This window comes from Anser brachyrhynchus (assembly GCF_964034855.1).
Source record: "Anser brachyrhynchus genome assembly, chromosome: 1".
Taxonomy (NCBI): Eukaryota; Metazoa; Chordata; class Aves; order Anseriformes; family Anatidae; genus Anser; species Anser brachyrhynchus.
In genome coordinates, this window is record NC_137694.1 from 103,512,855 (window position 1) to 103,539,356 (window position 26,502).

At 41.5% G+C, this 26,502-nt stretch overlaps 2 protein-coding genes across 19 annotated transcripts in view; one reads left to right on the forward strand and one right to left on the reverse strand.

Annotated features, from left to right (window-relative positions):
- FAM131B (family with sequence similarity 131 member B) overlaps positions 1–9,292 on the forward strand; it is a 36,895-nt gene extending 27,603 nt beyond the window's left edge. For 3 of the 6 annotated variants that reach the window (XM_080586313.1, XM_080586312.1, XM_080586314.1), the window contains exon 7: positions 385–9,292. In XM_080586313.1, coding sequence (XP_080442439.1) covers positions 385–929 — 545 coding nt within the window. In that variant the 3' untranslated portion in view covers positions 930–9,292. The remainder of the gene's footprint in view (positions 1–384) is intronic. The other 3 variants (XR_013948911.1, XR_013948912.1, XR_013948913.1) reach the window with 3 other exon arrangements.
- The window catches only part of CLCN1 (chloride voltage-gated channel 1), an 84,644-nt gene continuing 64,777 nt past the window's right edge, over positions 6,636–26,502 (reverse strand). For 9 of the 13 annotated variants that reach the window (XM_080586128.1, XM_080586127.1, XM_080586134.1 and 6 more), the window contains 9 exons: positions 26,225–26,438; positions 25,400–25,533; positions 24,666–24,892; positions 24,444–24,549; positions 22,672–22,754; positions 21,930–21,968; positions 21,180–21,284; positions 18,911–18,997; positions 6,636–18,075 (listed from right to left, as the gene is read on the reverse strand). In XM_080586128.1, the coding sequence (XP_080442254.1) occupies positions 17,677–18,075; positions 18,911–18,997; positions 21,180–21,284; positions 21,930–21,968; positions 22,672–22,754; positions 24,444–24,549; positions 24,666–24,892; positions 25,400–25,533; positions 26,225–26,438 (1,394 nt within the window). In that variant the 3' untranslated portion in view covers positions 6,636–17,676. Of the gene's footprint in view, positions 18,076–18,910; positions 18,998–21,179; positions 21,285–21,929; positions 21,969–22,671; positions 22,755–24,443; positions 24,550–24,665; positions 24,893–25,399; positions 25,534–26,224; positions 26,439–26,502 lie in introns of those variants that run through there. The other 4 variants (XM_080586129.1, XM_080586135.1, XR_013948850.1 and 1 more) reach the window with 4 other exon arrangements.

Genomic DNA, 26,502 nt, shown 5'->3' on the forward strand with positions numbered 1-26,502 from the left:
TTTTCTGCTCTTGGTGTCATGTCACTGTACTTCCATTTGCCCTGTTTTATTCTGCAGTGTCAAATTCCAGGGTTGGAATCTAGCAGAGGCATCACCTATTTGCACTCCAAGGAATCTGACATTAACAGAGAGGCTCCAAAGCCCAGTTCCTTTGGCTTTTTGGGCACAACTGTGGAGAGCCACTAGCTCTTGCAGTTGCTTGTGGGTATGGTCATGTTCATATGCCTACTGCCTAGAACTGCCTCTCCGCCTCACCGTCCTCTCCCCTAAAGGATTTATCAACCCTGTCCAATACAGTACCATGTAGAGATATCCAAGCTATCTGAATGAACCAGCTTGGATTACAGTGTCTAACTGTCTGTTGTTTCCTTCCTTTTCCTGCAGAGCATATGGCCCAGACACAGTATGATAGCTGGCCTCATTCCTACGTCTCCCAGGGCATGTATTGCTTAGGTTCATCTGATGCCTGGGAGACCAGTGACCAGTCCCTCATCGCTTCCCCAGCAACTGGCTCCTACCTAGGCCAGAATTTTGATGAGTCCCAGACAAACCTTCAGGAAAGTATTATGATTCAGAGCAGTCTTCTCCAGCAGCAACAGCTGCAGCCACAGCAGCAGGAGCAAAACTTCATCCAGAGCACAGGGCTGGTCCATGTGTGGCCCCTGCAGACTGCTCAGGGTGGGGATGGGGCTGAGTCCAGCACCTACATGGAGGACCATGTTGAGGACGAAGGGCACCCACAGCTGGAGAAGGCTCCTCTCCTAAACAAGAAGCCCTCTCCAGAGGAGGACGATGTAGTATGCCGGGACCTGGAATCTCTGTCTCCTCGAGAGGAGCTGGAACATGCTGCACTGAGCCGCAAAGTCTCAGATGTCACCTCCTCTGGGGTTCAATCCTTTGATGAGGAAGAGGGAGAAACAAACAACTGATGCTTTCTGTGAAATTTTCATCAATGCTGAACAAAGAGATGGGTGGCAAGGAATGAAATGACAGGAATTCTTCTCTCCAGCTCCCTGTACTTCCAAGCAGACACACCTTTCATTCCTACATGTAATTATTTTTTTAAACAAGAGGAAAATCTCAGAGTGATTGACACATGAAGACCTTTCCCTCCGGTGTGGACATATATTTTCTATTTTCATTGCTCTGGGCAATGCACGTGAGGTGCTTGGAGAAATCTGGATTGGTAAATCATGTTTAAATATTATAAATACAAAGTCTTGGCTCTGGATACAAACTTCTGGTACTGGGGATGTGGCTGATAAGACAGGCTTGATATAGGGAGTGGCTATGTGGCTAGAATCCATCCTGGAAAAATGGATGTTGCTTTGTGGACTTGATGCCCTTTGATAGAATATATGAATATAGACTGTTTTAAATGAAGATATGGCTTTACAAATATAGATTGCACTAGTATAGTGATTATGGCTGATGCAGAGAATAAGGCTGTATTCAGTATAGACTGTACTGAGATGAAGGATTTGCGGTGTAACCAGATCCTCAATAGCACCTTGATATGAAATCGTTGGCTCAATGGATACAGACTGCACTCCGTGGGCACTCACTGTGCTGCAGTACAGATGGTGTGGATTTGTGGGCATGGCTCTACTGTGGCATGAAAGAATGGATGCAGATACGAATCTAACCCTGCTCTGAGATACTCATGCTTTGGTTTCTTTCTTTCTAGTCTTTCATTTATTTGTTTCTGTCTTTGACATTTCTACCTTCCTAGGAGCTGGCAAGAGTGGTGTGTCCTTTTGGCACTGAGCACTGGATGCCAGTGGAAAGAACATTTTCAGCTACGGAGACAGTCATAAAAAGCTGACTCTTGTAGAGGGCTTGAGAATATGTCCATCTTGGTGCTGCTGCTGCATCCTTCTGTCTTTTCCTTTGCCAGAAGCATGGGGAGGCAGCAGATCCAGGAATAGTGTGTACAACTATGAGATCACAGATATCCAGTTTACAGTGGAATTTTCAGTTGTTGCTTTTTTAAAAACTTTTTATATTGCTGGTTAAGTGTTCCTAAAAAAGCAGTTAATAGTGGTAAAAGCCTGTACTCCAGTATCAGAAATACTGCACCTTTCCCATTTCTGCCACTCCTTCTGCAGTGCCAAATGTAGATGGAGGAAAGAGGCTAGAGAGGATGTTTCCTCCTCTTTCTTTCTTCTTCCTGACTGTATTCCTGACTTCTTTTGTTTTCCTGCCCCCAAGCAATGTAAATAGTGCTCAACACTTGATCCGTTTCTTTACACATTCCATCTCTTTTTCAGGAGTGGAAAAAGCTGATTTTAGGAGTTTTTTCCTATTTGTATGGGTTCCCTTTTTTTTTTTTTTTGGTTTGTTCGTTTGTTTTGTTAAAAAACAATGGTTCATTGACTTGTGGGAATTCAGTCTCTTGCAATTGCTCACCATGTTTCTACAGACCTCTTTTTGCAGGGGAGGGACTTTGAAAGGAAATTGAAAACCTCTTTCAAGGTAGAAATTTACCTTACCCTGAAACTGTCTCCTCTCAGGTGGAACTTTACCCTACTCAGCTTTCTCCCACTTACACAGGCAGCTGCATGAAGAGGGAACTCCTCTATGAACTCCCAAGTCTTTCTAGCCAAGACCATGTCAAGAGGATCTGTCTTCCCTCTCCATTGCTCCTCTAAAGGAAAAGACCTTTGGATATTAAAGTAAGATTGATAATTTGGTGTAGGTAAGAGATAAAAACTTTTGTGACCTTTTTTTTTCTTTTTTTTTTTTTTTTTTTACCCATTTCCTTGTGCTTGCTTACATCTGTCTTAGGAGGTAGCTCTTCTCCTGAATGATGAACTTTCAATATCTTTGTACAAATGTTTACACATTCAGGTGCTAACCTCTCCTGGGCAGCAACGCTTGATAAAGGTGAATCTACAGTTTTTGCAGGATCAATGCTAGTTCATTTTCCTGAACTATCTTGAGCCTAGTTATGGATCAGGGCCTATGAAACGACATGAACCAGAACAGGTGACAGGGCAAGTGCCAAGGGCACTTCATCAGGTGACAAATGAGCAAGTGTTAATTATTCCTTTTTCTAAAAACCTTCAGGGAAACAGAATGGTCTAGTATGTTTCTTTGTGGGAGAAAATTTGGGTTTATTGCTTTTTTCTCGCTGTTTTGTTCCCATGTGCCTCTCCAGGACCAATCCGGATGTTTATGGTAACTTTCAGAATAGCTTCAAATGATCTTTCCGTGTTATTTACAGGATTGAGGTGAGAGGGCCAACTTGTCCAGGACTTTTTTCTTTTAATGTGGACATGTGGTACACTTACTAAGGTGTTTGATCAACATCTAAAAGATGTACATTTTCTCCATGCAAGGGAGCGAGAGGGAAATATCTACACAGGAAAAAATGAAAAAAAAAATAAAAATTGAACTTATAGAAAATTCTGTGGAGTTCAATAGCAGGGGAAAACCTGTCAAGTTTTCCGTTTTTCTATGGAACGGGATAGAGACTCATACCCTGCTTTATAATTTCATAACCTTATATCTAGCAACCTGTAGATAGACTCATTCTCTGTGAAGTCTGTCAGGTTTCAAGATTACTTTCTGTAAAAACTTTAAAGTTTTCTAAATTCTATAAAGCCTTTTCATAAAGACCATGACTTTCTGTGAATAAAATTTCATGACCTCTTCCACAATCCAAAAGAGAAATGTATCTTCCTCTCCAGTTGCAAGGAGCTTGACTAGAGATAGCAGGCCTACCCATAATCAGTTGCAACCTGAGTGAGCATCCAGAGCTGGACTGGAAAGGCAGTTTGAATATAATTTGAAAATGGTTTGTATAACCTGGCCTTTTCTTAGGTAACAAGCCTGCTGTTTCTGTGTATCCAGTATCAGAGAGAGGGACCTGCAACCTACTGTACATTTTCCAGAAAAGCCATTATTATATAGCTACACCTATTCAAGCATATGGAGGGCACAGGTGCTCTGTGAGCAAAATTTGGCCTGCAGTTCTTTATGCTGATAAGGGTAAATGAGTTGGAGGGAGTCCAGCCAAATACTCAGAGTGCAAATTGAACCCATGAGGCTGAAAATAAGAAGGAGAGGTAAGCTGAGTATGCTTGATCTGGGGTTACTAAGAAACTGAGCTCTACTGTTTGTTTATACAGGCCGTTATTAGACCAGAGCTGCACTACATAGTTTTTGGATATTTCTTGAAGCAGCAAAGGTAGAAATTTTCTTTTTTTTTCTTTCTTTTTTCTTTTTTCTACCACCACCTCAAAGCCTTTGTCTTCAACAGGAGCTGCTGCTGTTATTATAGTGAATATGAATGAAGGGTTAAACATGTGACCCTAATTGAAAGAAAACTCAGATTCCACTGTAAGAAAATTCTATTTTCCTTTTCCCATGGTTGCATATTTTTGGCCAGTTATACTACTTCGTTTAAACCCAGAGACTAGACTGGAGGAAGGAACAGGGAAAGAAGATTGGCAAAATCATGGCAGATAATATGTTAAGATTTGGAGCAAGCACTGGGCCAGCACCTTTGGGCCAGCAGTTTGAGTATGCCATAATAATGTATGGGTAATGATTGCCTCATAGCAAACTAAACATAGGACAGGGGCATGTTTCATCTCTAAGGCGTAGTGTCTAGCTTACCCAAATGTTGAGGGCAGCTGGGTGAATTAGGGAATTGCTGAATGGTACATGAACATCGTATCACACAGGCCTTGATTAAAAAAAAGAAAAAAGTGGCTAGGGAACTGTGGCATGTTAGGACCACCAAGTCATTGATTTGAGCCTCTGCTTATCTACCAGTAGCTGTAACTCTTTCCTGTACGATCATTTATGTAATTTGATGAATATCAAGTGATTGTTTAATTGTCCCCCTTGCTCTTTTTCTGGTGCTGGTGTCAGGAATGACACAGTGCTAGTGCTTCTGTCTCTGTAGTTGTATGACTTAGGGGGAGGGCAGATCTTATTTTTTCTGCCTAAAATCCAGTAGAGTCCACCACCTTTGGGAATACTGGGTTACACCCTTCCTATTCATCAGTCACATGAGATCTACGGGCCCTGCTGTGTTTCACAGTGTGGGATCCTTCCCTTCAGAGCCCTGGGATTACAATGACTCAGAGAATCATTTTGCTTGCGCAGTCCAAACCTCAAAGTCAAGGACCATACAAGAGAAGCTTACATAAGTTCTTCTTTATATAAGTTTTAGGCTTTCTTCACAAGCCTTGTGAATTTTTTCAACCCCATTACCTTAGGCTTTGGGGTTGAGAAGTCAATCTGCTACTTTAGTTTCTGTGTCTCTAAATCAGCAACTTCTGTGAAGCCACTGACAAGTCACCCACTTCCACTTTCCCTCTTCTGTCTACACCCCCCCTTACCTCTCTAAGACTTTAACATCACCTTTCATGATAAGCTTGCAGCAGAGAACAGAATTTAACCATACCTCCAAGCTGATCAAAATGGGAAGCTGTTGTGAAGGAGGTAGCCCTCTACCCCAACTGTATCCATCTCCCACAATCCTTGTACAGATACTAACACACTGCTGACCTCATAACAAACCAGGTCACTTATACCTTTCTAAAATAAGGAAGAGGGAACAGCTGTGAGCAGAGGGAGAGTGAGCATTATTCTCAGCAGCTGGCCTTTATATTAGGCTAGGTAAACTGTGAAAGTGCACTTTGAAATGGCATCGCTGTGATAAGTTGAAGCTGACAAAAGAAGCTGTCATGCTTCCTCCCTTCCCTCATCACCAGCTGTATACTTCTGCTGCCTAAGAAGCACCAGTGCTAATACTCATTGCGCTGCTCAGGAACTGGCACCATTGAAAACTAACCACATCCCCTATCAAAATTAGAGTTTCAGTGGGATCAGCAACTTGTATTTTTTACATGGTGAGGCATGCATCACTGAGGTCCTGTGAAACGTGCAGATGGTCATGTTGAACGAAGTTTCTCTGGCTGCAGATGCAACTTAAATTGCTTTGAGCTGACTGTGAAATTTCTGTCAAAGAAAAAGAAACCCACCTGGGAAACCCAAGAGGATATACTCCCCCTATCCTCCTTCCCTAGCATTTTCCTTAGAATTTTTAGTATGCTGTAATCTGATTTTGGGTTCCCTCCTCTTCCACAGGCTCCTTTGAAATAATCCCTTGCAATCAGGGAGGAGGCCACGAGTAACTTGACATACCCTTGAAATTGATAAAACTGATATGCACAAATCACTGATGTACCCAGTGATTACACTCCACAGCAGCTAAAGATACTGATGAGTCTTTTCCTGTAATTGTAAGAGGAAGAGCCTTGTGGAGGACTGAAGCACAGATATTGGAGGTGAGGTTTCTCCCTGTCTTTAAGCCAGTTCCAATCTAGTGTGAGATTCAGAATGGCTTTTCATACCTAGGCAGAGTCTGTGCATGATGTACTGTGTCCAGCAACAACAGTTAGTTGAAGGCCTGAAGATGATTGAAGAGAAGGAAAGTGTTCTCTTTGTTTGACAGGTGTGAAGTACGGTGGTGGGGCAAGGCAGGGTGCAACAGGCCAAACTTGTAGACAATTATGTGTGCTTGGTGCAATGGCAAGAAGTGTAGCCAGTGAGGGGAAGAAGTTGAGAGAGAGGCTTGGGAAAAAGATCAAGAAAAACTTGAAGTTTATTTTTACAGAACAGAAGTAGGAAGTTCTGTGCCAGACTCCAGGCAGAAGGGAACCAGGTAGAGAACTGCTACACAAGTTGTAGCTCCAGGATTGGCACAACTTGTGGCAGTCCTTATTCTAGGCCACACTTTTTGTCAGACAGAGTGAAAGGAAAGAGACCTTCCTGAATTAGGCCAGCTGCTGGCTTCTTTTTCATTGTCTTTGAAAAATGGTTCACCACATGCTTAACTCTTCAGGGGAACCATTACAAATAATCAAGATAAGAACTTACTTATTGTCCAAATAAAGTTCATGTGAATTTTGTCTCTAGCAGAAAAGCAAAATATCTAAATTTGGCTCAGTTTACCTTTACTGTTGCATTGGTAATTGCCTAGAAAGAGAAACAGACTGAAATAAATCCACCTCTAAGAATTGTGGAGAGCGGGTGGGGCAAGGTTATTAATTGTAACTTTGATGTGTGCAACATCAATCTGTTCAGTTTGCCTAAGTCCCTACTATCTTGCAGTCTAAAACTCTTCCTTCTAATTTCTTCTGGATAGAAGTTCCTTGTTCCTTGTTCAGATAACTCTGAACAATCTAGCATTTCCCTTAAACTAACTTTGACTTTTTTCAAAGGGAGAGAAAAAGAATGGAAAGAAAAAAGAAATCCATTCCAATACAGAGCTTTGATTCCTTTCCCCTATAGCAATTTCATGGGGAAAGATTGCTATGCCATGGCTCAGGGAAAGGAAAAAAATAGGAAAAATGTTAGTAAAGTAGTGCCTATTAGAACTAAATGTATATGTAGCACAGCCTATAGTCATTAAAGTACAGTTTCAGATATGACTGCAAGTGGTAAAGTCAATGTCAGGTGCCTCTTCTATATCAGGTTTTTCCCACACTAAATAGTAGTAAATCTGCACAGGAACAGAAGAGAGCAGCTGGACATCTGTGCCAGAGGGATGTCTCACCTCATCTCAGAAAGTGTCTTGCAGCCTCCAAGAGCTGACTGGGGTAGGGATGAAGACAAATGGTTATTATGTTATCGAATGGACATAGAATACCTGTGCTAGAACATTAGGACCTATTTGCATACTTGTACTTACTTTTTTCCCCTGCATAGGGAACAAAGTGGTAATCTTTTCCTTGTCAATCAAAAGAAGCTCTATGAATGTCAGTGTAGGTCTACTCATATATAATATAGACCAATAGAAAAAGGAATTATGTTTTTTGCCAGTACAGATACATATTGCTGGAAGAGGAAAAATTTAGTCAGGCCAGGACTCCCTGTGAAAGACTATATTTACTAAAACTGTAGAGACTTGTTTCATAAAATTATGAAAACTTGTTCAAGTGAGAATGTTCTCTGCAGACATCAAGGGATTTACCTACTGATGAATGGTAGCTGCTGTCTTCTTGGAAGAAAGGGGTTGCAGTATTCTGTGGAAAGAATGTTAGTGAGCATTTGCATCATCTCCTTTGATTGGGGACATTTTGAATGTACTAGTGTTGTTTCTGCTTTCCTCTAAGGGAACAAATGTCCACCCTAGTCAGACAAACCATCTAAAAAGGATTTTCTCCATTACGGAAACAAGATTGTGCACCAAGATTTACTTTTAATTAGATAAAAACATCTAGTACAGATTCATTAGCTTTTTGGATTCATTTTCATTGGACATGGAAATCCAGTCCTGTTGGAGGTCAGAAGGTTAAGAACCCTTTTCTAGAGCTCTGCTGAGCTTCCATGGAGCAAGTACAGATGGACTTCCCTTCTTTTCAGATATTGCATGTGTGAGCAATGTAGCAAGCCAAAAGCTCTTTTGCAGATATATATTCTTGTTTGACTTCAATTTCTCTTCTCTGATTTGTGGATGTTGTGCATGATTGGAGGCCTCTGGGAATCCCTATGCTATGAAGTTGGGACTCAAAAGTAATTTCACAGAGAATAGGGTTTATCTTGTTTCAGCTTTTTTCACATATGGGAGGGTCCAGACTGAGGATTTGAAACATACAGGGGTGGTGGATGGGAATCTCAGTAGTGGTGTGGGGAATGGATTCCTGAAGCACGTTTAAAAGTAACTAAGATTTGGGGCTTCAAATGTTGTATTCTCAGTGTCTGAAACTGCTTTATCGTAAGTGTATGGGACATTGGAGGTTGCAGCAAAGCAATTTTAAGACTTTCCCTCCAATCCATACACAGTTTCTGTAGGGGGAGGCTGCATGGTGATTATCTGTATTCTTTCAAGCTAGTGTTTACAGAGGTGCATTAACGTCTGGGGTAAAAGTATTGAATGGAAGTAAAACAAAAAAGAGAAAGGGGTCCACTATTGTAAGCTTTCATCCCTACCTTGTCCCACACTAGCCCTTAATAATTAACATGAGTCTGATTTGCCTTTGGTCTTCCAGCTCCAAAACATGTTTGCCTGAAAATTTTTGTTGAATATACTTCGCATGTTTTGATAATGTGACTTCTAAGATAACACTTCTACAAAGTTATATATAAATACATGCAAGTACAAACACATACATACATGTACACACACTACATATAGACTTAGGAAATTATATGGCACTCTACACCTCCATGCCTGTATGTGGCAGCAACCACATTAAATAGGGGGAGGTAGCTCAAAATAGCATGTACAGTCCTTTATGGAGTTGTTATTAAACAGAATGTGGTCTTGCCATCCTGGCTGGTGGAAGTGTTTTATTTCTGTGGGACTGGTTTCAGGGGAGTTGCGTCTGAGAAAAGAGGATCATAGGAACAGGGGTGGGTCTCAATGAGATTGTCTGATGGAAGGCCTTGAAAAGAATCCATGGTGGCTTGGAGAAACATCCCACAATAAGAAATATATGATATACTATTCCTCATCAAGAAGATAAGAACATCATCTGTTCCACTATACAGGGTTAAAATCTCGCTTGTACTTGTGGCTACCATGAAACAAATCCCAGGCCATTGTGACAGATTTGATGATAGACAGCATCGCATTGACAGGATCCTCTTGTTTAGCACAGAGATTTCCTGTTGCACTGGAAAAGCATTTACCAGATGATGTGTGTAAGTGTTATCCTGGTATTGGTGATGTGCAGACACAACTGGTACAGTTGGTACAGTTTCACAACAGCAGGTTAGGATAAGACACAAAGAGGAATCTGATGCTGGGGTGGCACATGCACTTATCATGAGTAGCAAGACTCTGGTTTCATGGTTTATTTTTAAATCAGCACTTCTTAGCCTGGTGTCCTCATAACAGTTCGGGGAATTGGTTGGAAAAGGAAATACCTTTTCCCTGGAAAGGAACAACTCTGCAATTCCAGTATTATTGTGTCATCTGCCTCTTCCTACAGGGATTTAGAATGTTAGGCCAGATCCAGTAGCACTTTGTTAATCCTATGAGAATTCTAAGTTGTAGACATGAAAGATGTTTATTTCCTTGTGAAGATATTTATTTGCACTTTTCCACTGGTTCTTTCAGGGGCTAACCAGTGTCACTTGACCTGCGTAAGGCATACTGTATTTCACAATCAGGACTTAGCAGATCTTTGCTTTTTGTGTTCTATTTGAAATTAATCTCCTCCCAGTTTGCCTGCTGAATAGATTCTCATTCATCCTTTGGTATGTATATCTGCATAATTATGTTAATTCTGTTCATATGTTTAGTTGTGTTTTAACTCCTTTAGTTTTTTTATCCCTCCACTCCTGAAAGTCCCCTAGTATTCACTCTCATTGTTTTTTGTTGTTGTGTTGTTCCCCCCCGCAGTGGCATCTAAATTGTCACTATATATTTTTTTCTTGAAATGTAATGTCCTGAATGAAATCAGTTATTCCACATACATTTAAGACTTGAGTCCCTGGGAAAAGAACCCAACTCTGAGCTTGGAAGCGGTACCTTCAGTATAAGAATGTTTTTGTTTTTTTTTTCTTAATTTCACATTATGCTACAAAGATAGTGTGCGGCTGCTGAATGCTTCACCTAACAGAACTCTTTTGTCATCATTCTAGTCTAGATTTATCCCTCAGTTAAGTACTTCTCTGGATTTAGCTGCTTAGCATCAGCATGAACCTTAGTCTGTGGTATTTGCCCCAGACTTTCATTCCCATTTCCTTCTCATTTTTCTGTTTAGACTAGATGGCAAATCTACTATATGCTTCTCTCATCTTACAGTCTTACAAGCTCTCTTAAGTTACTTTTTCAAGTAATTATTGAAAAGAGTAAATAAAAAGGGCACAATTCTTGCTGTACACCTCACTGGCTCTGCACTTTTCCAGCTGCAAGGGTATTTTCTGTATAATCCTTCAGGCAGTTCATAGTTTCTGTGCCATATATTAACAGCAAAAGGAGGACCAGAGACAACATTGGTTTGCTACATTATGAGGATACTCACCTCACAAATAGCAACATAAACAAAGCAGAGATGCTTAATGCCTTCTTCACCTCTATCTTCAACACTGATGATAGGCCTTGGGACCCGTGGAGCTTGAGTTGGAGGACTGTGACTGTGGTAAATATAAACTTCCATCTGACTCTGAACTTGTGTGGGATCTGCTGATCCAGCTGGATGCATATAAGTCTATGAGGCCCAATGGGAGAGATCCCAGGGTACTCAAAATGCTGACCAATATCATCACGAGACATATCTCAATTATTTTTCAATGGTTTGGGAAATCTGGAGAGCTCCCAGTCGACTGGAAACTGGCAAATATTATCCTAGTTTTCAAGATGGGCAAGGAACAAGACCCTGACAGGCCTGTCAGTCTCACTTCAGTGCCTGGTAAAATTATGGAGAAGATTATTCTGGGAGTTATTGAAAAACACCTGAAAGACAACGCAGTCATTGGTCATAGTCAACACAGGTTCATGAGGGGAAAGTCCTGTTTAATGAGCTTAATTTCCTTTTATGAAAAGGTTACCTGACTAGTTGACCAAGGGAAGGCAGTTGAGGTAATCTTTTTGGATTTCAGCAACATTTTCGATATAGTTTCTCACAGTATCCTTCTGGACAAAATGTCCAGCACATTGACTAGACAAAAACATAATCTGATGGGTGAATAATTGGCTGACGGCTCAGACTCAAAGGGTTATAGTAAATGGGGTTACCTCAGGTTGGTGACCAGTCACTAGTGGGCTTCCCCAGGGGTCCATTTTAGGGCCATCTCTTTTTCATTGTTTTCATAAATTACTTGGATGCAGGACTTGAAGGAACACTAAGCAGGTTTGTAGATAATAGATGTTACTAAATTGGGAGGATCTGTTGACTCCCTTGAGGGTAGAGAGGCCTTGCAGAGAGATCTTGACAAATTAGAGGGATGGGCAGTCACCTAGAGTATGAAGTTTAAAAAGAGCAAGTGCCGGATTCTGCATCTGAGACGAGAGGGTGGGGAGCAGTCCCACAGAAAGGGATCAGGGGGTTTTGGTCAATGGCAAGTTGAATATGAGTCAACAGTGTGTCCTGGCAGCCAAAAGGGCCAACTGTATGCCGGGGTCCATCAAGCACGGCATTGCTAGCTGGTTGAGGGAAGTGACTGTCACGCTGTACTCTGCACTGGTGCAGCCTCACCTCGAGTACCATGTGCAGTTTTGGGTGCCACAGTATAATATATAAAACTATTAGAGAGTGTCCAAAGGAGGTCTATGAAGTTGGAGAAGGGTCTGGAGAACAAGACGTATGGGGAGTGGCTGAAGTCACTTGGTTTGTTCAGCCTACAGAAGACTGAGGGGCGACCTCATGGTGGCCTACAGCTTTCCTCATGAAGGGAGCGGAGGGGCAGGTAATGATCCCTTCTCTCTGGTGACCAGCAACAGGACCAGAGGGAATGGTAAGAAGCTGCAACAGGCTGGCTATCAGGAAAAGTTTCTTCACCAAGCAGGTGGTTGGACACTGAAACAGGCTCCCCTGGGAAGTGGTCACAGCAGCAAGCCTGTCGGAGTTCAAGAATCATTTGGTCAATGCTCTCAGACATATGATTTGATTTTTGGGTGGTCCTGTGTGGAGCTAGGAGTTGGACTCAATGATCCTCGTGGGTCCCTTCCAACTCAGGATATTCTATGATTCTAGCTGCAAATTTGATTTAAACATAAGATTCTGTGATAAAGTTGGTCATAATCCAACCATCTCACAACTCCCATTTCTTTTCACAGCCCATTTGTTTAAGCACACTATAGAAGTTTGAGGAGGGCAAAAAAAAAAGATGATTTTTTTGGCAGTTGTATTTTCTCATAATCCTCCCATTACTGTCTTTTGCATTTGTTTCTGTGAGGAATAACTGAGAAGTTTCTAACTTAAGCTTGTGTGACTTTAATCCTAACGCCATTTTAGTAAGTCTTGTATTTTATCATTTGTCCTTCAAATTCAGTAAGTAGCTATTCAGTAAACAGCCAGATATTACCAGCTTTTAGATTTTTGTTCATATAAAGCAAACAGTTCTGTACATCATGTAGATACTCTACAAGCATTTCCTCTACATTGTTTCCTTATCGATTTGCTACTGGACTTCTCAGCATTCTTTGTCCTCCATATCAGGTCCAATCCTTCAAGTTGGCTAGATATGGAGCATACAGTGTTTGCACAAGCAGCACATCAGAACTGCTGGAATGTGAGCAAATGTTCATCTGAAAGCTCAGTGCTTGAACTCGTAGTAAATTTGTCTGAGACTGGCTTCATTATCCTGCAACCTAATCCCAGTGGGTGTCCACTGTTTTGTCTTTAGCACTATGAGTTTGCATCAGGACTTCCTGACTTCCAGCAAGCTGAGGGAGGGAGAGATGTGGCTCAAAGCACAGTCAACCCAGTTGCAGAGCTGCCTAGTATTTCACACCCTTGATTTCAAAAAGGTGATGTTTGTGCATCTGTGCATATTTGTTGACTGGTTGACTGTCCTGTATGGGAAGGGGACACAATAAGAACTTGCAGTTATGGTCAGGACCAGCTTAAGCTTGCCTCCCACAAATAAAGCCTTAAAATTTACATCATGTGGGTTAAAATTAAAATATAAAATAAAATGTTTTTATCTGTTTAAGAATGCTAATGCTCTGTCATGGCTTTTATGCAGACATATTAATTACTGGTCTCTAGTGTTGACTAAGTTGTAGAGTTGTGCCCAAATCCTTTTTTTTGTGGCCAGGAACAACCTAGTGCTTGTTGTGACAGTATATTTAATAGTGTGTTTTTAATTATACCACTACCAGGGTTGGACTAATTTGGCAGAGTGATATTTATTTGCTTAGCTGGTTATTGCCCTGGCTTGTATTGTCTGGCCACAAAACATGCACTTCTATACAGTGTTTGCATATATGGTGTGTTTGCGTGTGTGCGTGTAGTTATTTTTTATGAGCCCTTCATTCTGTTTGTCTCTCGTTAGCTGAAAATCGGTAATCTGGCAATTAGTTGAGATTAGGACTACACTTTTTCTTGAAGATAGAAGGCAAAAAGGTGGTGCTTTTTTTTTTTTGTGTGTGTGTATGGTGGTGGTGGTGATTTCTGCAAAATTTCTGCTCTGATGGAGATTTTTAACTATCGTGTTCTTTGCAGAGTATTTCCTTATGTGTTGGGTACCAAATGTAGTTCAGCAGGTGGTTGGAGCAGAAAATGCTGAACAAGATCAGTTCTGTTTTAGTGCTTTCAGTGTTAGTGACAAGCTTAGTGTTACATGAATCTTTGCCCAATAGAAGTGATTCTAAGCAACTGCATAGGTTATTTAAGACAAAGGCAAGTTTTTGTGATTCAAAACAGTCTCAGAGCTGCTTGTTTCTCAAGGTTTGTGCTTGGATTTTTTTTGGGTCGAGCTGAGGTTTGATTTTCTAAATGAATAGGAAGGTCTCATTGATGGGGAGAGCTTGATTTGGGAGAAGAATGTGTTTTTGTAGGTAGTTAGCCAAGTCTCTACTTTCATAGGATGAGAGATGCAGGTTTTATAGTGACTGATTAATGTCACTTTTTATGCAGGACAAAGGTTTCAAGTTTAAACTTGGGGTGGGAGGCAGGGGATAGGAGTACTGGTTTGCCTGAGGGGGTGCAGGCTTAGAGAGTTCTTGACAAAAGTCAGCTAACTGCACATTTCACACTTACTAAAGTAGTTGGCATCAATTCAGTGAAGATTTTATTAGTAAAAATGGAGGCAGAAACATCTCCAGACATCACAAGCTATCTTTGCAGTACTTTTTTTTATTTTTGTCTCCTTCTGGTTCCCTGTACACATTCATGTATGCATACTTTTTCTCTGGTGAGAAAGTGGCACAGATGAATACTGCTTCTGCTCGAAGGGTGGGGATGGGGCATACCTGTAATGGATCTTGAATGATGTCTTTAAAGAGCAGCACTAACAACATCCATCTTTCTGCTTCCCCACAAAAAGAAGTCCAATTCATCATATTTCCTCTGGGACAGCTAAGGGCAATAGGAGCGGAGGAGATATGTGTGTGTGCATGTGCAGGCATGCATGTTTGTGTCCTTATACCCTCAGGTGACAAAACATGAAATTTTCCAGGTTAGCTTGTGGCTTCCTGTGAGCTTCCCAAGCCCTTCCATGTGAATCATTTTTGTTCGAGCTTCATTTCTCCCAGCCCACAATCTGTCTGTCGTGACTCACACACTCTCTGGCTTTGATTTAGACTCCATCTGCTTTCTCATCCAGTCAAATCTCTGTTCTTCTGTAACACACCATAAGAGAAGTGAGGAACTTGAGCAGAACATGTATCTTTATTCAGGCTAGAGTTGGGGGAAGTGTATTGACTCTAGCCTTTAAGTTTCTTCCCATCTTATCTGTTTCATTGCAATTGTTTGGCTAAGCTGCAAAATGTGGCAGAACCAAGTCTGTACTTGCTGGTAATAAGGTAGGGGCAGACTTGGAGAAACTTGTCCTTCCTGAGGGTGTGTGGACCCTCAGGTCAGATTTGGTCTTGGAGTGTTGTCACTCACTGTGCATTTATGGATATATAAAAGAAATGTTGTTTCTCCTCTGCTTATACATAGGAATATCACAGTTACCTGGGAAAAATAGCAGTTGTGTTGTCTCTTCTTTGCAGGCAGGGGAAGGTGACACAAAGGTAGCATCAAGGCTGTGTTCTAATGCCTGGCAATCAGATATGTGCCCCAAACCTCTGGTGGAGGCAGGCAGCTGCTGTGAATGAGAGACTTGCCCTCAGATTGCCACTGTCTTCTCACAAGGACAGGGTGACCTTCAGAGAAGTGAAGATCACTTTGGCATGGAAAGGCTGTCCCTAGATAGCTTAAACACAGGAACCATGTGTAAAAGAATACACGGTAGGCTGGTGGGCTCTGAATTTCAGAGAACAAAAGTAAATCTCTCCCTCTCCAAGAGACCAGCTATGTAGATTTCCCTCTACCATCACTTGGTTACAGATTTCCCCATCCATGACTACAATAAAAGTGAATTTGGTAAAAGGTCAGTCCTTGGAATTAAAGCCAAAAGAGAATTTTCCTAGGGAGGCTGGGCTAGATGTAACTATTTTTGACTTTCTTCTGAGACAGCCTTTGGAAAACCATCTGTTCAGGTGAAACCGGTCACTCTGAATAAGATAAACTTTTTTAAATATCAGGGAAGAGGATGTGGCTCACTATCCAAGGCAATACTCCCAAGAACATAGTCTCAGAGCCTAAATTTCTCCCCTGTTCCTGATAAATGGAAACATATCCAAAGGACTGCTGGTGACTGCATCTAAGTGTCTAGACCAAAATCATAATTGAAAGAGAAGTAGAATGTTAGAGGAAAGCTGCAGAATAGACAAAATCAAATTCTGTGTACTTACTGAGAAAACCCCACAGGGACATTGAGTTAAAGCAGCATCTTATCCTTGAATGCAAAGGTTTTGCATCTATGAAATGAAGTGACGAGACATCTCTTAGCAGGAAACAGATCAAAATCTCCTCCAGATCTAAATATGGAATAGAGAGGGATGCTGCAGACAAGGGTTGAAGTCTCTGCTTTTAGTCCTGGTGGAGACACTGACAAAAGTGAGAGCTGGAATTCTCTAGATCTGAGCTATGCAGAAATATGTGGAAAGTAGGTAGGGTTGAATTACCAGGAAAAAGAGCATACTTGAGAGATAACTTGTTTTCAAAGTGTAGAAAATGTGGTTTGCCTCTGCTGTATTTCTTGTCAGCCTGCTAACACTCCATAGTTTTTTATTTTTAAATTTATTTTAAGTTCTTGTATTTTAAGACTATAACTGTAAAAATTTTGAACAGTGCTTTAGAGAGACAAACACAGATATTGAAATACAGGCACATACATGCTGTTTTACTCCTCTTCTTCCAACAGAGGATGCTCCCACGTACAATTTAAAAATTACAGAGATAGGAAAGCAAAGAGTCTTTCCTCCCTTTCAGTGCTTTTCTTAAAGCTGTGGCTGAATTCAAGACATGAGATGTAGACCAAATATATTTCCTCCCACCTGTTTTTAGGGCTTGGTTCAGCTAAAGGACAGAGGAGAAGCTCCTAACTGCACTTCTACCCAGGAAAATCCCAGAGTAAAAATTAAGAAAGAGGAAGAATGTTCTTGATGGGAATGTTTTGGGGAGTGCAAGGTTAAGAGCCAGCCAAAAGGATATGTGGCAACATGGACAGGCTTGCAGACAGAAGCAGCAATATGCTTTTTGGCTGGAGGTCTGGTTTGCACTGGTGTATGCAGGTCAGGCGTGACTGGAAGGATGACACCAATGGAGAATGAGAAGAGCTGCTGCTACTCCACTTTTTACATAGCAGATTGACCCAGAGCATGGTGATTGTGTCCAGCAATATTCATGTCCTCTTATGATCCTTTGTGACATGTTGTGTAGGCACCTCACCTCAACTGAAAGCAGAGGCCTTAAACATTATGAGCCTGCCCCTTAGCCACCTTGCAGTCCACATCTGACTCCTGTACACACCCATACAGTCCAATAACCCAACTGGTATTTCTACATAAAACAGCAAAAAAGGGCCAGTCCTGTGTTTCTTCCCCCAGCTGAATCAATCCTCTGTGGTTACCAAGAGCATCCAAAAGCTTCTGTTTGAGGAGCACGCACGAGAAGACTGGCTCAACGGAAGATCACGATGGGCTCACAGCAGTTATAAAGGGACATCTTCATCCTCATCTTCATCCTCATACAGATCAGTGGAGCGTAGGCTTATGTCCTTGAGGATGTCTGAGATGTCTTCAGCAACTGGTCCTGTCAGCTCCATCTCTTCCAAATCGGTATCAGTGGCATAATTGGAGTACAGGCCTTCCCCTTCATCATGCAAGTGAGAGGGTTGTGGGGAGTGTGAGTAGGGAGGTAGTGGGCTTTCTGTCCCCAAGTCTGCTGCATTCTGTGCAGCTACCATGCAGCTGTCTTGCTGGTTCCACGCCTGAGTGGCCTGGCTGATCTTCTCACTGCTGATTGAAGTCCGGTTTGTGTCACGGAAACTGGCAAGGGGAGGGCGGAGGCGAACTCCAGAGCGTGTAGAGCCCTCTATTGCCTTCTGAAGCTATTAGAAGAGAAAAAGTTCAGAGAAAAATGGATGAGAGGGAGACTGACTCAGCCCTACACTGCAGAAGTTCATCAGCTCTCATGAATAAAGGGCTTTAAAAATAGAGTCACATCTCCACCTCTGAGGCCTGAGGAGATCATCTTTTACACAGGTATTGTAATTTTTGTTCTGTGGTAAATAACAAATTCTGCACCACTGAGAGAGTAATAGCCACTCAGTTAAAAGCTCTAGTCTCAGGAAAAGGACAAACCATCTAACATGCCTGTAAACCCCTGCTCCCTTCTCTGAAAATCATCCATTCCACTACGTGGCTTCCAAAGTGTTGGGGTTGTTTAGCTTGGAGAAAACGAGGCTCAGGGGAGAGCTTACCATGCTCTACAATTACCTTGAAGGAGGTTGTAGCAAGGTAGGGATTGGGCTCTTCTACCAAGCACTATGTGATAAGACAAGAGGAAAAGCCCTTAAGTTGCTCCAGAGGAGGTTTAAGTTGGATATTAGGAAAAATTTCTTCACTGAAAGGGTTGTGAAGTATTAGAACAGGCTGCCCAGGGAAGTGGTTGAGTCACCATCCCTGGAGGTCTTCAAAAAATATGTAGAGCTTAGTGACATGGTTTAACAGCAGACTAGGCAGTGCTGGGTTAACAGTTGGACTTGGTGATCTCTGAAGTTTTTTCCAACCTAAATGATTCTATGACTCAGAACTCAACACTCAATTGAAAACATAGCGATCACAGTTATATATATTCCTAGCTGGATCCCCAACCTGTAAGTGTTTCACAATGATTCACAGGATGACTGCAGTTGATTAGGAGATGAGAGAATCTGTACTTACCTCTTCCAAAGCCAACACTCCCCTCAGCTTCCCCATACTGGTTATGTAGGCATGGCTGAGTCCCAGTAATGAAAACAATGTATGTGTCTAAGGAAAAACACACACGCAAAAACATTTTAGAGACCTTGGAAACTGATAATGTGATATCTGGTGCTAGACCTGTGATCTAGAAATGGGAATCCCAGAGGTATACAATGCTGAAGTTACCCCAGTGAGAACTACTACTTCTATTCCCCTTTTGTAGCTAGCAAATACTACCCTTTGGTCCTTCTGCTGAGCTGTGAGTTGGGAGTGTGTTCATGATGTAGAGCACATTCTCTTCCTATCCTCCATCTCCCTGTACATTTAAGGACTTGTGAAGATCCTTTTTCATTTTGGTGCTGGAAGATGACTATCACATAGTAATATGCATTGTCAGAACCTACTTAGGTTATTTATTCCAGTACTTTCCCTACCACCAGAAGCATTTTTTTTTATTTTTTTATTTTTTTTCCAGAATACTTCCTGTCAAAACTTCAGCTTATTGCTTTTTACCCAGTGCAGTGGGAACACTGGAAATAAGTTACTCCCTTTCTCTTACAAAGACTTCTGAAAAAGACAGGTATCACACTACTATCAGTCTTCTGTTCTTCAGCCTAAATATACTCCATGCTTTCTGAAACTTTCAGCATTCTCAGTGCTCATCTGTGGAATATTTTTAACCTCCAGTTTCTTTAAACTGAGCTGGACCCTACCTGTGGCCTTACATGAAGTGATTCTTTCAGAACTGTTATTTGCCTTTTTCTTTAGCATCACATGAGATGCTGAATGTCATGTTCAAGTGTAAATTAAGGAAAATGTCAGTGTTCAGGCAGAAGACATTTTACCCTAGCATGAAAGAAAATCAGGCTGGTTAAATACAATTTGATCACAATAAGCTGTGCTATTCTTTCAATTTTCAGTACTGCTACACTTAGCTCTAACTATGCATACCTCAAGTAGCTTATTTATTTATTTATTATTTATTTGTTCCTGCTTTTTTTTGTGCATCCAAGTCAACTTATGTCTGTTATTTCAGAGTTTCTCTGAAAAAGAGCAAATTGCTCTTTTTATAAAGAGGTATGGAACCTTCTTCATTTGCACTCTTCAGGCATCCTTTTTTGTAATCCCTAAACTCTCAAATGCGAGTATTTTTCAGATTCCTTCAGTCAGTCCTTTAGAAAACACCAAACTCATCTTAAGTGTATGCTAGCCTGTTCTTATTTTGCTAAAGACTGGGATAATAGTAATTAATTTAATGCAAGGCACCTGGTGACAGTTCACATTAAAAAAAAATTGATTAAAAACTTGCAGTGTGTGGTTTTGCTTCAGTAGACCAGTTTCCCTTTCCATTTAGTGAAACCCCAATCCTCTCTTACTCCTGATATGTCTATGTAATGATTGTTTTTCCTCCAGTCATTCTGCAGTGAGTCTAGAAGTCTTATCACAGAATACCCCAAGCTGGAGGGGGCCAGCAAGGATCAGAGTCTGACTGCTGGCTCCACACAGGAATACTTAGGAGTTAAGTCATTTGTCTGAGAGTGTTGTCCAAATACTTGTTGAACTCCAGCAAGCTTGGTGCCATGATCAGTTCCCTGGGGAGCCTGTTCCGGTGCTCAGCCACCCTCTTGGTGAAAACCCTTTTCCTAATATCCAGGTTGAACCTCCCCTGTTGCAGCTTCATGTCATTCCCTTGGGTCCTATCATTGGACATCAGTATGACCTTGCTTCCTCTTTTCTTGCGCTTCAGGTCGATGAAGAGCCTATAATATAGGCTGGTTTGAAGAAACTTTTCTCACACGCTGAGGCAGACTCTACACCTTGACAGAAACACTGAGAAATTCAGGAGTCTTCATTCCAGTCTTGTGCACCAACAAACCAGGGTGTATTTCTCCAGCTAATGTTCCTAGCATTATAGTAGCATATGCTGCTTCTGTTAGTGTAATGTCTGGAAAATCCTAAGTTGTGTCCAAAAGCTATTTTAATAAATGTACTCAAACGTCTTAACCTCTAACCTTTCATTTTCCAGGAGACTAGTATCACACAGATACTGTATCACACAGAAAGGTACGGGAACAAAATTACGCCTGTATCTGGATATGGAAGTAGCTGGTGATAATTATAATTGGATGAGGAGAAAGTGAGTCAGTTGGAGGTGAAGAAAAGGAGAAGAAATGTCATAGACTAGTCTTGCAATGATAGATGGGGTGGAGAAAAACAGACTATGCCTCAGAGAGAGTTCTGCACCCACCTTGTGCAGGGAAGTTCTCTCCACCAGTTGGAAAGGGGAAGGGTCTATGCAGCAGCAGTCAAAGCATACATCCTTGTTCAGCTCCTCCTGTTCCCAAGCATCTATCTGACACAGGAAAGAAGGAGAATCACTCTTACAGTAATTGGCAGTGTTGCTGGTTATGTACCCAAACCAGGTCCATTTGCCTGTTAGTCATTCTTCCACTCCATGTAGATTGTTCACCTGCTTTGCCCATTATATTACCCCTTTCATGTTTCCCACCCCTTCCTTGGCAGGTATCAAGTCCCTTTGTGAACAGACCAATTCCAATACCTCTGAGGTTTTCTTGGAAGGTGAAGTATTGCTCTTTCCTGCTTAGAGAGAATGAACATCTTAGCTTTCCTTTCTGAGTTGACATTTCCCTTGTCATTACAACATAATACTTCCTTTGCGCAAAGAATAAAGGAACAACATAGACCCATAGATTTAGGTGAGAAGGGAAATGTGGAGGTCTCTAGTCTAACACCCTGCTCACAACAGAGTTGACTTCAAAGCTAGATCAGATTACTCGGAGCCTTACTCAGTACATCTAGCAGAACAATCTCTTATTGTGTGAGACTTGCCCATTGTACAAGTCTCAGAAGAAGAAAATGGCTTTATCTTTGGCTTTATGTGGTAATTGCTGATGTTGTAAGAAAGAATTGCAAATGATAGGGAATGGGCAAAAGAAGCACTCACTTGACATCAATCGCATTCAGCATCCAGTCTTACCTCTTCTGGTGTCATTGTATCAATGAGTTCCACTGGCTCCTGTAGGAGAAAACACTGGTCAGGATAGATGAAGTACACAGTTTCACAAAGTACAGAAAAAAAAGATGTACACAGCCTCCTTACCCATTGTGGTCCCCTTTTTATTCCAAATAATGATTTACTAAGTTATTAGGTTTTCTTCATACTAGTATATTAAAAAGTGCACTCTATACTTCTTGCCAAAGAACACTGGTGGAGCAATTCAGGTGCCTAAACACGGTCATGTAATGCTGCCTTAGATGCTCTCAGACATCCCACATGGGGTCCAACTACTGCCCTAGAGAGGATAGGTCTCCCATAGGCTCTATATGATATCCACCAACCCTGTACAGACATTTCAAATAAGCAAATTCAAAAACCATCTTTTCATTTTTAACTACCTAAAACTGTTTGCCAAATGGACTAGAATTGCACTTTGTTCCAGGTTAGACAGAATTATGTTTACTTGGAAAAAGATGCCCAGTCTCAGTCATGATGGTAGCCTTGACACCTGAGCACAAATGGCTCATTAGCAAGATGCACACTCTTTTACAGTAATCACACCCTTTCTTCTTGGAGGGAGCTCCCCACTGACACTGTCAGAATTCAGGACCATAAGTATGTACACACTTTGGTCAGATTCTGAATGGCTCTGGTAGAAGGTTCTATTTCTGTCACATCCCTTCTCTCTTCAGGGTATTGCTAGGCTTTCTGTATCCCTAACCTGGACATCACTCTCTCTTTCAAGTGGACTGTTGAAAGGGCACAAGAGCTGCTGGATCAGTTGCCTCAAATTCCGGAAATTGCCTGAAGGATAAAAACAAACATGCATAAGAGACAAGAATGAATGAGAGACAAAAATACAAAGCACCATGCCCATCTCCTTGCCCAAGGCAGGCTGGGAAATAGCATGAGGGACATGTTAACTGTGAATGACAGGGTTCAGCCAGCCACAGTCTAGCATTCAGTTTGTAAAATAGTGGCTAGGACTTGCCAGAATAAACATTTCCATGCAATATCTTTTCCTCAAGGAGAGGACAGAAACCATTTACAAAATAGCCCTTGTGGATGATAGTCATAGATCAATGACCCTGAGGAAAAAACAGAAACAAGACTACCAGGACAGTAAACAATGTGATACAAGGGAGAAACTGCTGTGAGTAGAGGTTTCTGCAATCTATAAGGAAAATGTGATTTAGAGGATGAGTATGAAAAGGAAATTTGAAAATTACTTCAAAGACAAAACATGTCAAAAGGACAGAACGTGACAGGTACAAAAGGGTGAGAAGTGTATGCTGGGCTAACAGTGTAATGGTTGAAACGAAAATGACTGCAGAACTATTCTCCTAGGAAGGGCAGTCAGGAATTAGAAAAGGGGAGAAGATAGGGTTTGGTGCTATTGTGAAGTGAACAAGGCTGTGGAGGAAAATCAGTTGGAAAAAACAACAGTTCTGAGCCAAACTAAAAATGATGGTAGGGAAAGCCTTTTGAAGTCACCCCTGCTACGTTTCCTCTCATCACTCCTTGATCACTCAGCACTAGCTTCACTTCAAGTGTCTCACACAATGTCCTTGTTTTGATATGATTATTTTTATGATTTGGTAAGGAAGGTGAATGGCTGTTCCACCACCCTACTGCCATGGTAGCATAATGCAGATTTTCCTATGCCTTAAAGGTTTGGTCATACATGAGTGGTGTTAAGAATCCAGAATGTGCTATATGCTATATTATATGTTAACCTTTGGGTGTCTAAAAGCATGAACCAGAGCCCTATTCTCTGTATTTGTTCTCAAGATTTGGCTACACCACTGTGCTTACTCACTGTCTGCATATTTCAAGACACATAAAGGAAAACAAACAAACAACAAACAAATAAAAAAAACCACCATCCTGTATCAAATGTACATGATATAGGAATCATAAATGAAATATGAACACAGTCTTGGAAACATAGGTCATAAAGGTAGAGCAGCACAAAAAGAACACAATGCATCGGTATTTGTCCATCAAATTAATGTAGCTGACACAAAGAGATGTGCATCCAAGGGAGGAGTTGTTCAGTTTTGGAGATGGTTGAGCAACTCCATAAATAAGTACAGCTGTTTAGCTCTCAGGCTTCTTTTCCCAGGAAGATTAATTCACAGGGTGAAGAGATGGGACCCTTCCATGCAGAACCTTCAGAAAAAGTCAAAGGAGATGTTATTGCAAATGATGGAGTTGGGAATACTGACAGAGAGAGAGCAGCCTGAGTGGACCTACTTTTCCAAGCTGTCTGGGGGATCACAAACAGAAGATAATTTCAGGTATGTTACACCGACGGTGAGGTGCATTTACAAAGTGCCTTTAATATAGGAAAAACAGAGAAAGCTGACAGACCAATTCCTTCTCTCAGTGTCTGGGAAGCCAGCACCTTGCACAGACACATACACACAGCAAGCTTTAAGGTTTCCATAATCTAACTAAGATATGGCTGGGGCATGCCAGAAGTTACCATACCTGGGGGTTGCTGTGGCTCCAAAATTTCGTGTGATTGTTTAACAGGACTTGTTGGGCCGTTGGGCTCCTCTGGGTAACTAGAAGTGGGAGTTGGTGGCGGGGGCAGCTGTTATTGAAAGGAGAGAAAATTAGATCCACCCTGTGTCATTTCTTTCTCAGCCTCTCCAAATGTCTTGCTGCTTCTTAAGCAGTCTTTATGAAGTCTCTTCTCTTCCCCCTCACCTCTGCCTTCTCATCTGTATCCTCATCCTCATCAACATAAGCAAAAGACTCATGCTTCAGCTTTGGTGGGGTTGCCCCTGATCCCTTACTGTGTCCATTGTAAGGTGCCTCAGCTAGCTTCTGCTGCATTTCTCTGTTGAGGCACCGTCGCCGTTCTGGGCTGATATGTCTCTGGAGGAGTGCCTGCAGTTCAGAGCGCTCCACAGACCCCAGTAGGATCATGGTCTCTGCATAACAGAATAGAGAAACAGTTAAACCCCCTCAAGGTTTTGAATGTCTCATGCTACATGCTGCCCCTTCCTCCTCCCAACCTCTTCGAAGTGCTCTGACTAGCACTATCATGAGCTATAAAGGAGGCACTGACCAGCCCTGTTAATTGCTGCTAATATGCTGTGAGGCTCTGGGAAGCTAACCATCAAGCTGTGCCACTTCTCAGCACCACATGAGGCTCTTTACTTATACAAGATCCCTCCCCGTTGTCCAAGTCCCCCCCCACCTCTTTTACCTGCTATATCATCTTCTCTCCCCACACTTCAGCCTCCCTTGCTGACAAAGCTGAAACAACCTTCTGTCATACATGATACATAGTGGAAGATATTTAGGATTATTATTATTTTTTTTTTTTATGTAGTAGGTCACACTATCTTCTTCAAAGTGTATAATTTGAGAGCTAGTTTCTTTGATTCTGAGTTGAGACAGTGTTCAGGAAGGACTAGTTTCTCCACTTTGCTGACCTGGTGAGTCCACCAAAGGCAAAGTCTTAACAGTGGTGCTTTGGAGCAGAGTTTGCAAGTCTCGATATTTACAGTTGGAGGAGACGAACTTCACATCTTGAACCATAATATCTTCAACAAAGACATTGTATTTGCTGTGAATTTATGGACAACAAAGTTAAGAGTTAGCATATTAAAAATGTCTAGCAGATAAATTCCTCAAAGAAACACATAAAATGATCACTTATTTAAAAAGTGTTCTCTATACAGTTGCTAAATAATCTGTAAGAGTAACCAAGGAGGTCTTTGCAACAGGATCAACACAGATTAACTAGATTTTCATTACAGTTGTATTTCACTCCATTACTCCCCATGAAAAAATTACGTGCCTTTCTATGCACATACATATATATGTTTTATATATACATACCTATGTATATATACTATATAGAGAAACATGTATATGAATAACTGAACTTTGTTTTAAGCAAACTATCTAAATAAAATACTTCTAAAATTTTTGGAGAAAAAAATCCCAAACACTAAAACTTCCAAACTGAAGCAATTTGGTAATATTTACAGAAATTCAGTAATATTGCATATGATTCAAACCTGTGCTTTCTGTGAAAAAAAGAACTTTTTCTCCATTTTTGTGTATGAACCTTACTTTTACTACACCTCTTTTTTTTTTTTTTTTTCCTCACCCCAGGCCTGTTCTGCTTTTTTATTTTCTTTGTAGCTCAGTCTCTCTGTCTCCTTTTCATGACCTTTTCTTCTGCCATGATCTCACTGTTTTGTTTTACTTCTTCACCACTCCCTACATCCACCTCAGTTTTTCTACTATACCTTATATGATTCCAGCCCAGGTCTGGCAGGTAAGGCAACTTCTTCACCTGAATGATGCTGTCATAGAGGCTGGGTTGCAGACTCTGGGCCACCATGTTGGCAAGAATGACAGCTACCATCATGGGCAGGATGTGAGAAATTTGACCTGTCAGCTCAAAGCAGATCACAGCAGTGGAGACAGTGTGGCTGACTGCTCCTGTCAGAGCTGCTGCACCTTTCCCAGGTAGGGTAGACAAGGAATTGGGAGAGAAGAGGAAAGACTGTCATATAGAAACAGA